The sequence below is a fragment of the Eucyclogobius newberryi genome, unplaced genomic scaffold (assembly GCF_026437365.1).
Source record: "Eucyclogobius newberryi isolate DKJ021-1_F unplaced genomic scaffold, fEucNew1.0.hap1 SCAF_4, whole genome shotgun sequence".
NCBI classification, from domain to species: domain Eukaryota; kingdom Metazoa; phylum Chordata; class Actinopteri; order Gobiiformes; family Gobiidae; genus Eucyclogobius; species Eucyclogobius newberryi.
The window spans coordinates 25,464,600-25,476,689 of record NW_027316056.1 but is presented as its reverse complement, the minus strand read 5'-3'; the positions used below and the strand labels follow the sequence as shown (position 1 = coordinate 25,476,689).

Below are 12,090 nucleotides of genomic sequence, written 5' to 3'. Positions count from 1 at the left end.
AATGCAAAGCCCATGCATGTCCCTGACAAGCTCTAGATTGTCTTACCGTTCTACCGCCGTGACACACCTGAGCTTAACTAACCCTGCAGAGCCCGGGTGAATCTGATGCTGTTGCCATGCCAAATCATGCGTTAAACAACACAAGCACAAAGAGCAAAATGGAATGCGTTTACGGCCTAGAATTTTGTGATGTCAAATTTTCGATGGAGGGCAGGGTCCGGTGTAACTCAGAGAAAGAATAACTGTTTGTGAAGGAAATGTTCAAACAGAAAAGCTACATGTGTTGAACCTTGTCATTAATTGTTTGTGATCGGCTTAAAAAAATAAATTAAAATACTTGCCTTTTAATCTGTATTACTCTTACTGCTGGAGCCTTCAACTATCATGTCTTCGGGGTTGAATCATGGCACCACTTATTTATTTACCATTAATCATTTACCAGCTTAATTTTAAACTACAGGGACTTTCTGTTCTATGCAACATTTTGAGGACTTTTCCCCCATTCAAAATATACAGTATTATGTTTGAAATTGTTATTCGCTGTGTCCTAATTTCTCATAATTCTGGAAACCCATGGATACTGGCTTTGTACAGGTGTCTGTTACTCAAAACTGCATGATAGTTGTCTACTGAGGTCCATCATCTCTATAAAGAGCTGTCAAGATGCCTTGGCGATGATAAGGATGCTCATGAGGAAGACCATGATGAAGAAGATCCACATGAAGAACCTATCCATGACCTTGGCGACCTTCTTCCACTCTGCCACTTTGATGCAAGTCGATCTCTGTTCTCTGAAACAGTCGGAGATGTACTGGATGTTCTTGAAAACCTGAAGAAATAAAACGGGATAATAGTTGAGATCTTTTGTGCCTGTAAATGAACAACATGCATGGAGGGAAGCACAGACTGAATATGGGGTCAAACTGAGTAGTAAACCCTGTAGTATGATCTTTCACATTCTGTTCTTAAATGAAAATGGAGTCATCGCCCCAACAATAACAGACCTGTTTATGCTGGTAACATGGGCAGCAGTAGAGACAGGCCTGAACTTGTGGTTTTTCGGGGTTATAGAGAAGCTGTTCTTTCAGACCCCCGTTCAGATGCTGCAGGTTTGAAGGGGCCTGGTAGTCTAACTCGTCCCTCATGATGTGGTGGTACCTCTGAATGGGCTCCCGCTTGGCCTCACCCCTCTCCAGGCGGGATACGTGTTTGTTGTAGTGGTTGCTGTTAGCGTTGCCGTTCACCTGACTTTTCTGGTTCTTGCCGTACTTGTATGTATCATCTTGACCGTAGTAATCGTCCATGTGGATGCTCTTTTCGCTCATGGGCTCCTCGGAGAACAGGGGTGTTTTCTTGCTCTCCGGTGTGGTGCAGTTCTCACCCACCTCGTACACAAAGAGGATTTTGGACATGTAATCAATGATGAGCACCTTGGCCCAGTGAGGGACTGGTTTGGCTTCGGCGCCACAAAAGTGAATGTTCATGATGAAAATGGTGAGGGACGTGGAGGCTGTGATCATTGTCATAGTGGCTATGTAGTATTTTCCTAAAGGGAAAGACGGGAAAAAACAGAAGGTGCGAGAAAGATAATTACTTACATCAACAATAAGCACAGTTGCGTAACAAACACTGTATTTATAACTTGAATATTCATTGCTAAAAGGTAACGTTTTCTTATTTAGAAAAACTAACACTCACACATACGTTTTTGGTTTCAATGTTTATTTGATTACTAGCACCACTAAAACCAGTCACTAATGCTTTAAATTTACCTAAAAATCTTTCCATCATAAATTAAGTGGGATATCTTACCTATGTAGGGCATGCTTTCTGCAGGCGGCATGCTCTCAGCCACCAGTAACTGGAACACGGTGAGCGCCAGCAGCACGGTGACACCCAGGGACACCTTCTCCCCCGAGTCGGCCGGTAGGTAGAAGCCCAGCGGTGCCAGGAATGAGATGAGAAAACAAGGCAGGAGCAGGTTGAAGATGTAGAAAGAGGAGCGTCGCTTTAGCAGCAGGGTAAAGGTGATTTCTGTGTAGGGGTCGGGGCAGCAGCCGTACATCATCACATTTCGAACCGCTGGCATGCCGTGGCATTCCCACTCCACGTTCTCCACAAAGTCAGAGAGATCACCGCCGTCCATTCCTAAGCTGATGTCCACCTGAGCAGAGACACAGTCAAGACATTGTCAGGAAGATTGCCCTAAAGTGACCCATTAGACATCTCTGAAATGTCTATATTGGTGGTTTGAGGCATGCTTCAGTAACTCCAATCCACATGTGCTGGTGGTGGTGGTGGTGGTGGTCTAGATTGCTTTCACTGTCAGCCTGTTAAACTAGCCTTTATCTCTCTTGCTATTCATATAAATGCACACTCTCTCCCCTTCTTTATGCAGCCACAGTAACCATGGTCTACAATCCTTCTACTGCTTAACTCCACTGAAGCAGAACAAATTTGTTCTTCTTTCCATTTTAGTAATTTTAGTTTAGTTTTAGGAATACCTTTAGAGAGGATCCATCATTTCAGAATTTTAAAATAAATGCCTAAAAGTGGCTGATTGAATCACAAAAATGGGAGCATTAACAATAGTGTTACTTCTCTTCTCATAATTTGATAGTGTTGTAAATATATATTTTAAGTGTATTTTAATGCTAATTTATTAGACCACAATGTGATATGCATGTGAGTTTTGACATGGACTATACTTTCAGGGTTTCTATTACTACATCTGGTGATTTGGGGACATTTAAATTGTAATGACGTTTATTAATATACACTGTCCCACTGAAACATGAATAAACAAATAAATTCCCAAAAAGCTGTGTATGTTCTTAGACCTGGTTTCCGTTGTAGGTCCAGGAGCCAAAGGTGAGGTTGCATTTTTGCCAGTCAAAGGGGAAGTAGGCCACATTCACCACACATGTGCTCTTTGTGATGGCAGGAGAGTCCCAGATGATCTCTCCATTGTAGCGAAGCTTTACATTGGTGTTAGACGTGCCAGAGTCCTCTTCCTCATCAGCTCTGCAGACAAGAACAAATCATATCAGCTATACCTTCATATGCATACATATAGCCTACATGTTATTGTTGACTTCTGTAAACTATATTGCACTCCATGGTCAGAGTAAAGATACTAACTTGTTGTAGAGGACGATGTCAGGTTTCCAAACAAGGTCACTGGGAATATTGATCATCTCTAGGTCATCATAGTCCTCCTTGTTCCACTTTAAATTGGCATCGTGCCAGACTTGGCGAATCCACAAGTATGTGGTCAGCACCTGATTCCTCTCATCCTGTATCAAACACACCAAAGGCCCGTGGGGTCAGTTAAAGGGAGATCTGCCTGAAGAATACCTCAAATAAATTAGAACTATCCCGTGCTGACCTCTAGTGATGAAAATGGGACATTACTCCATTTTAAAAGCTACGTAAGCGCTGTACTTCCACTCTGTATGGAATTTAGACCAAGAAATTGGAAATGCACAACCTTTATGTGATGGGCTGTGTGTAGGCCAATTAAAAATCGCAGAAGAGTTGTTGTTTTCTTCCTATTTTACTTGAATTTCACACTGCCATGTGTGATTGAGTCTAGTAAGTGTAGGCAAGGACAATAGTTAGGTTAAAAGTTGATTGCCAGTTGCCTCACCAGATGACTGCTGCTGCAGACTGAGTGCCTGAGGAAGAGGTAACCAAAGGTAATCACAGTGATGTGCCTGCTGCTGCTTCCACTGGCTTCTATTTCCAAACCTGTTTGAACCACTAATATCTTTGATACGTTTGTTCTTTTTATGGGGTTTAGCTTCCTGTTTTATGCAATATTTAGGAAGACTTTCTCAAAAAATATAGACTAATATTTAGTTTTACATTCTTATTCACAAAGACAACGGTTCTTATTTCTCATCATTCTGAAACCCATGGAAAGCCTTCAAAGAGGAAATCCTTTTTTTCAATACAATATGCAGAATTAGACATGAAATGTTTCTTGTCTTTCATTTAATTAAGGAATTACTGTGCAATTCAGTATAATTCAAACATTTGACCTCTTTTTAAGGAACCTCTGGAGACCACGGACCCCATCCATAGGTTGAGAATTGCTGGCTAAGACAATAATACTAATACTAATACTAATACTACTGCTACTAATAATAATAATGTAGATTTATTTATTTTTTAATAAAAAACGTATATAAATATGCATGTAAAACATGTAAATAAATTATATATTATATATATATATATATAAATAATAATATGTTTTTATGCTTGTCTTTGAAGAAGTAAAAAAACAACAGGTACTCGCGCGGGCCTGATATCCTTCTAGGCTTATGTGTTATTTAGGCTATAAAATATAAATAAGCCATATAGCTTAAAGGATGAACAATACTGTATAAGAGCACCTTTTAGGCTGTATTTGTTTCAAGAGTTTGTTCATATTGAGGATGACATTCCTACACCACATTATCACTATCACTGTCACTATTACACCGTCACTGAAAGCTTTTTGTCTTGTTGTCTTATACAGAATCCTTTGGTGTTTTGAAAGGCACTTAAAATTCAATGTAGTATTATTATTATTAGTATTATAGCATTATTATTATTATCATTATAGCATTATTATTTTGTGAACTCACCATGTCTTTGATCTGTGACAGGGTGATCTGCAGCGACACATTGAGTGCGCTGTCCGTATCCTCCACTGGTCTGAGGGCGTTGGAGTAATCCTCCATCAGGTCATTCAGCAGTTTACGAGCGTAGTGACCCCGAGCACTGTGGGACACTGAGGGCCAAGAGTGGACAGGTTGGCTCAAACACCATGACACACATCGATCGATACACAAATACACGAGGCGCTGACCTTGCATCAAAAGGCTTATCCAAATGAGCACCGCTGCCCTCCTCATTTTGACCCAGTCTCAAGCAGCAGGATTCAGGCCTTAACAGAGGAGTCACCGGGTCCACATCTCTGCATCAGTGCATCCCGCGCCCCATTCTGGCTCCTCTTAAACCTGGATGAACTTCGATCACAGCAGCACACACAAAAAACAACCAAGAATTGTCACATCCTGTCAGAAAACGCGTCTGTTTGTTAGTTAGTCGTCAGTTTGTGGAGCGCGGCGGTGGAAGAGGAGCCGGGGCTATCGTTCCCCACTGACACATGCACACACGGGTCCGCGGGTGTCGGGTGGCAGACGGGGCTGTAACGCGACGCCCGCAGCCCGATCCGCCGGTGTACAAGGGCGGAATCAGCTGTAGGACAGAAACCGGCGCACATCCACACCTGACGGTACACGGCCCATGACAGGTGTCCGTCACGCGCACTCATAACCCCGGTGAGTGAGGCGCGCGCCGCCACCGCCGCCCGCACGGACACCTCCGCGCGCGCCAGATCGCGTTTCACCCCGCGAACGGCTCTCCTCTGTCCGGGGGGGAAGTCTGCGCGACAGTTCGATCGCAGATAAGAAGGGGTTTCAGCCTTGTCTGAAAAGCGCTGAAAAAATGGAAACCGGCGAGTCTGACCTCTGGAAGTCTGTCCAGTGTCGAGTTCTGCACCTTCATTAACCCCAACTGTCCTTATCTTATTGCAATATTAAACATGTGGCAAGTGGGGTTTCATAGGATTAGACACTTATATAGGATTAGATCATTTAGTTTAAAAGTTAAAAGTGTACAGGAATAAAGCACCCTTGTAACAGTTGAATACTTTGTCTTTTTTACCTAGCCCTCAATATTTGAATTAGATTCATCAGTCTCTAATACTTTTCATTCATGATTTATAGCTCAAGTTAAGCGAAAAAGAAATAGAAGCGTGAGAATAGTGCAAGTACAATTACATTATGTACTTGAGGATTATGTTTAATGTTTAAAAATATTTTATTATGCCATTACATCTAACTAATGACTAATGTCTTTGAAAACTGCAGTCATAAATCCTCTCCTAAAGAAGAGCAAGAGTCTTGATGCCGCAGTACTGAGTAATTACCGGCCCATCTCTAATCAGCCATTTGAAAACAGCTCACGAATTTCCTCTTAATAAACAACGTTGACGGTTTTCAGACCTCATCACAGCACTGAGACTGCTCCTGTCAAAGTGACAAATGACATCCACCTGAACACTGACACGGGCAAAGCCTCAGTCTTAATTCTGTTAGATCTGAGTGCTACTTTTGACACTGTTGATCATGGTATCCTCTTACAGAGACTAGAGGACTGGGTGGGCATCACTGACACTGCCCTAAATTGGTTATGGTCCGATCTGGAAGACAGGAAGTACTTTGTTGAAATTGATAACTGTGTCTCAGACCACATGCCCCTGCCCTGTGGGGTGCCCCAAGGGTCAATCCTGGGGCCCCTTCTGTTCAACCTCTACATGCTGCCGTTAGGTCAGTTGATACGCAGTGAAAATGTGTCCTATCACAAATATGCAGAGACTCTCAGACACTCAGACCTACGTTTCACTGTTGGCAGGTGAATATGGATGTCTTTGTGATTTTACGTAAACTATTTGACAGATAGCCTGAAAATAGCACGTTTAAATTTCTTTAAATTAAAAGGTCTTAAGATAAAGTCTTTAAAAATCTAAAACTACAATTTAGACACAATTACAATTGAACATGTAAATACTTCTGCTGGACACAATAGCCCATTGTGCCTGTGTCCAAGCGCAGCAGGTGCCTGAGGAGAGGGTCAGAACACACGCTGTGAGATTGTCAGTCGGCACTAAGGCTACTGCAAAGTCCAAGAAGAGCCTGGAGCACCTACCCACTGATCAAGAGCCAGTTTTAACAGCTTTGGTCAAGTTTTGTTTGGGACAATTTGTTTAGCAAAAGCTAAATCAAGTGAGGGGGCAGACGAGACTGGGTCTGTTGTTAAAAACACAAACCGCCACACATAAGATGGAGGCGTCGACGAGAAAGTTGTCAAAAAGATACATATGCTCAGCACAGACGTGTGCAGAGGCAGATAGCACGCTGACGTCTAGGGACACTCAAACATGGGAAAGAATCAATCTAAAAGCGATTTGCCCATCCCACCTGTCATGTATCTTTTTTCCTGTTGTGTGAAGCAATTTGAATTGCCTTGTGTACGAATTGTGCTCTACAAATTGCCTTGCCTTGCCTAATGTATTGCAAAATAACTGGAGCATAAAGAAAATCAAATCAGAGTGTTAAATACCGTAATGATTCTAAAAATATTTGAAAACCAAACGTGAACACTTTGCAATTCATTAAAGTATTGTCAACTCATGGTCATAGTAATAAACCCTGCACACAATACTTGATTTGTTGCGGCCTGATAGTAACTGTGTCAGTGTTCCTCTGTGGCTCAGCGTGAACATACGGCAGGTGTTTCCTGTGTGAAAGAGCGCTCGGTATGAAAGGTCCAAAGGAAAAGGCTCAAAGACGAAACACATTGATGACATTGGCTGTGTGTAAGCTTTTTACAGCTTTGGAAAACATTTGACCGAAAACATTTTTTTTTCAAAGGAGCAAGTAGCAGTGGCACAGGAAATAAGTTTACTCTTTTTTCCCCATCTTATCAGCTCGGCGTCGCCTGAGTTCAATGTGCACTTAGCTTTAGAAGTAAAGGGCACAACTGATTGTTTTACCAAGCTAAAACTGACACCAACTGAACTTCTATCTGTGTCGATCTAACAGCTGTCACATTATACTGTTTGTCCCTGAGATGCAGAACTCAAGTCCAGTCAGTCTCTGAATGATGTGACAGTTAGACTGGCGTGAAAAAAAAAAACAAAGCACAGAAAATAAGACCATGGTGGTAAAAGTGGTGTATTGATAATAAATCCCCTCTACAATATACAAATACTACTGCTTCAAAACATGGAATAAATCTGAAATAAATCAGTGTCTTTTTGTTCACCAATAGTGATGAGGGATACATAATAATATTTCTAATCACTACTTAAGTTTTCTGTAACCATAATATTGACCAAAGATAATCACCATTATACCACCAGATGATGCAATAAAAATATACCTATCTATTATTTTCTCTTCAAAATATTAGTTTTATTATATCTTCATATTTTGCTCAATAAACATATTTGTAATATCAAATAATAATTTTCATGGAATTCTAAAATAATATTTTGTATTATATAATTATTGGGATATTATGCATAATCAAGACACAAAAACAAGTATAAAAATAAAAAGACTGTAATCATTACTATCAATAACATCAAGTGCAGAAGACAAAGTTCCGTACGGGACAATAAAGTGTCGCTAACCCTAATCTTAACCTTAACCTTACACTCTACGGCTGCAGCTAACGATTATATTAATAGTCAACAAGTCAACAATTATTTTTACGACCATTCAAAGAAAAATATATGTTATAAATAAAGCTTTTAAGGTAAAATATGCTGATTTAAGGCTTCCAGATAGGCAATATTAACACATTTTTTTTAATTTTTGATAAAAATTACAATAAATGTTAACATATTTTTGCAATTTTGATTGAACAATTGTGTTAGAACCTCTTTTAACTTATGATTGGATTAATATAATAATTAACGATTATCTAAATATTTAACTATTATTTTAGTAGTTAGTTATTTTAAATTTATTTTAGCAATATCTGAGTTTACATAAGCATTTAAATGACAAAATGTATAACATCCTGAAATGTTGCATTGTATCTAATAATAATATGGCCCTTATGCAGTCCAGGGTTCGTAAATTCTGCCGCGAAGACCCATTTCGGATTATTTCTGATGGACTGATATTTTGATACATTTTAATGTTTTAATATTAAAAATATACTTATTGTTCAAGTTCATTCAAGCTCTATCCTCTTGTACACATTTACTGTATGATACTGCGAGAAAATGAATGCCTTGTGGTGACTGTGGGAGCGAACATAGTATGAGATCAGCTCTGACCACAGGACATTCAACTGCCTTATAAATGTATTACTTTTGACGAACAAATGCATTTGTTTTTCGGTGTAACTGTACATTAAAAATGTGATTATATATTGTATTAGTACAATATGTTTAAATAGGTAAAACATAACTACATGAATCAAATTCAGATTTTCACAACACCATATTACACAAACACAATGTAAGATAATGTATTTTCATTTCAGCTAAATTAGCATGTTAATAATAAAGTCATAAATAATTAACTTTTCAGTGTATTTGTATTTGAGTACAAGTATTGTAGACGTCACAACCTATCAATTTATTCTTTATTTTCAGCCGTTCCAAATGCCAAAATAGAACGGTTTCAAATGGTTCATCAATAATTGCCCACGAGACAGAGAACTGGATTTAGACCAGCCATTGTTTTCTGGCCATCAACTAACTGCACTATCACTCCAGTTTACACGCTATATATTTACATCAAATATTGTTTATTACTTTATACCACACTTTTATTTTTTTCAGTTGGTACACCCAAAAAAGTGATGTAAATGCGTGTAATGGTTTGATGTGTACGTACAGACATCTAAAAAAGCAAACATTGAACATTATTGATTGTTTCTTTGTTTATGATATATATATACTATATTTGATTATCCTGATTGTATTTATGTAATTGTGTTTTTTCATTTATATTTATTTGTTTACAAATTGTATGTGCAAATTGAAAAGGGAAAGATAGGCCGCAAGGTTACCGAGTTATGTTTTTGGTTCTATTTGGATTAAACAAATTTTATCAGACTTTTGATTATCATAATATTAAATTGCTCTCTATGTGAGCCATACAGTTTAATTATCAATTCGTGTTTCTATTTAGTATTTATTGGTTGGTTTAGTGTATGTTTAGTCAGAGTTTACATGTCTTTTTGTCCCTTAATGTTTAAAGTCACAATACTTGCTATAAAATGTATGTAAGTGAATTGAAATGCCGTCAAATGTGAAGTGCACTTATTTGAATAAATCCATTATACAGCTTCACTGCATGTGCATACTGTATATTATAAAATAAATACATTTGGAAAAGTTATCCGCTGGCATGGATAGATAATTGTCCAGATACGTGCTGCCGGGTGGTCGAGTGCCGGCAATTTGCTGTATGTCCTCTATTCACTCTCATGCCCCATTTCACCCTGTCCTCTCCTGTCTAATAAAGCCTACTTTAAGAAAAAGAAAAAAAGATAATTGTCCAAATACATAAATAATCTGTATGCATATTTAACAAATTGACATCCCCATTTCAATGAAAATAAAGTCTTTGATTTGGCGTGGAGCTGTCCAGAGGTCAGAACATCTTGCACTGATTAAGACTAAACATGCGTCGGCGCTCTCTCCTCTTGGCCATGTTCACAGCTGTTCGGACGGCACACTCAAACACCTGCTGCACCCCACGGTTACACAGAGACGAGCACTCCAGGTATCCTTTGGCGTGGATATCATGTGCCACCTGTTTGCCCTCTGTTGGCATAATGCAGTTCCCCCTGTGCGCACCCATCTCCCGCAGGTCAGTCTGAGTGGCCACCACCAGCACAGGCACCCTGGGCAGGTACTCCCTGATCTCTACTATCCACTTGTGCAGCACACTGGCCAGGGAGTTTGGATTAGCCACGGAGTAGCAGATCAGAACCACATCGGCCTGCTGGTACGACCTGGGTCGGATGTGTCTGAAGTTCTCCGCCCCTGCCGTGTCCCAGAGCCCCAGGTTGATCTGCACTCCATCCATGTACACCTCCACGCCCGTGTTCTCAAATATGGTCGGCTTGTAGCAGTCAGGGAAGGTTTCAGACGTGAAGCGAACCAACAAGGCAGTTTTACCCACTGCAGTGTCCCCAACCAAGACACACTTCACCGCCATCTCAGGCATGCCGTTCATTGTGCTGGGTCTCGATGTGGACTTATTGAGCTACAAATGACGCCCAGAGTTGAGGATTTTAGTCCGTAAAATATATTTACATGAGTTCCATTACTTACTGACACATGTGACACTCAAAGTTCTAAAATGATTCAAATTATCTTGATCCACGACGGGTTTGTTTGGAGGCTTGGTTGTCAAATTTATAATCCCCGTTTCTGTTCTGTTCAGACATCAGCTTTTTCTTGAGGACGAAGATCCACTAAAACAAGAGGGACACCACAAAATCAAAACTAATATCATTTGTAATAATTCATTTTTTTATTAATACACCATATTCACACCACACACACACGCATGCAACATTATATTTTGTGGCATGGTCACACGCAAGGCCTTTCGTCATCAGCTGTAGCTCCATTTTATTGGAATAGGGAACTGTTTTCATTATTAATTGAGTTTGATCTTATTAGTTTCACCTTGAAGATGAACTCAAACATAATTAAGTCCAATTATGGCACTCAGTTTGATAGGCAGTGCCTCATATTATCAACTAACTTACAACAAATTGGGAGGAAATAGAAAGACTTACTGTTGAGTGCCGACGGCTCGAGCTGTGCGTCCTCTGCTGACCTTGAAGTTGAAGATATAGTTCAATATCTAAAAATCTTAATGCAATGGTACGCAAGCAGATAAATGGTTACATAAATGTTAGAACTTGCGTCAACTGTTACGAAACCTCAAAATGAAGATAGGAAGCACTGCGAGAGGTTGTGCGCATCCGCTTTACGCCGGGTTTGACTTTACTGTCGCCTCCCACACAGCAGCTGCCTCACTCTGAAGCTCAGGGCCACCTGCAGCCCCATAGGTACAGTACAATTATAAAGATATGTTCAACAATATCAAGAATAAACATATGGCCTACATAATACATATTTACTGGAATAAAACGCCAGCCATAATTACAAAAAACACATTTATTTATGAATCCAATATACAATATCATGAACCCAACAATACAAAAATACAAAACACCTATTATAAATTATTTATGTACATTCTGGTGGTATATAATTGGATGATTATAAAACCAAAATAATACATTTTAATGAACTGGCCTTAAAGATACACCTGAACTAGAGTGTTTTTTTTATGATATGACTTTAACGCGTAACCATTTGACTTGTATACATGCCGCCGTCTGTATTTTAAGTCAAAGAAATACAATCAAGCCCAACCCACAGTATCCACGCAAAAATAAAATAGTTCCCTCGTTTAATGACATATATAA

General features: G+C 39.6%; 2 protein-coding genes across 2 annotated transcripts; both read right to left on the bottom strand.

Annotated features, from left to right (window-relative positions):
• Positions 1 to 502: 502 nt before the first annotated feature.
• On the bottom strand, positions 503 to 4,930 carry chrna9a (cholinergic receptor, nicotinic, alpha 9a). Its single transcript, XM_072463912.1, has 7 exons — positions 4,859 to 4,930; positions 4,635 to 4,780; positions 3,142 to 3,296; positions 2,841 to 3,024; positions 1,813 to 2,164; positions 1,005 to 1,546; positions 503 to 829 (listed from the first exon to the last, which is right to left on the bottom strand). The coding sequence occupies exons 1-7, from the start codon at positions 4,902 to 4,904 to the stop codon at positions 659 to 661; spliced, it is 1,596 nt and encodes a 531-aa protein (XP_072320013.1). The 5' UTR covers positions 4,905 to 4,930; the 3' UTR covers positions 503 to 658.
• Positions 4,931 to 10,132: 5,202 nt separating this feature from the next.
• On the bottom strand, positions 10,133 to 10,980 carry rhoh (ras homolog family member H). Its single transcript, XM_072462959.1, has one exon. It carries the CDS (start codon positions 10,818 to 10,820, stop codon positions 10,233 to 10,235), a length of 588 nt encoding a protein of 195 aa, XP_072319060.1. The 5' UTR covers positions 10,821 to 10,980; the 3' UTR covers positions 10,133 to 10,232.
• Between the last annotated feature and the right edge of the window lie 1,110 nt (positions 10,981 to 12,090).

What these genes read in the sequence shown, in the direction of transcription:
- rhoh (XM_072462959.1), bottom strand. Translation starts at nt 10,820, where the DNA reads ATGAACGGCATGCCTGAGATGGCGGTGAAGTGTGTCTTGGTTGGGGAC.
- chrna9a (XM_072463912.1), bottom strand. Translation starts at nt 4,904, where the DNA reads ATGAGGAGGGCAGCGGTGCTCATTTGGATAAGCCTTTTGATGCAAG. An exon ending in GATAAGCCTTTTGATGCAAG is followed by an intron (nt 4,781 to 4,858) that starts GTCAGCGCCTCG and finishes CTTGGCCCTCAG; the next exon opens with TGTCCCACAGTGCTCGGGGT. An exon ending in CATGTTACCAGCATAAACAG is followed by an intron (nt 830 to 1,004) that starts GTCTGTTATTGT and finishes TTATTTCTTCAG; the next exon opens with GTTTTCAAGAACATCCAGTA.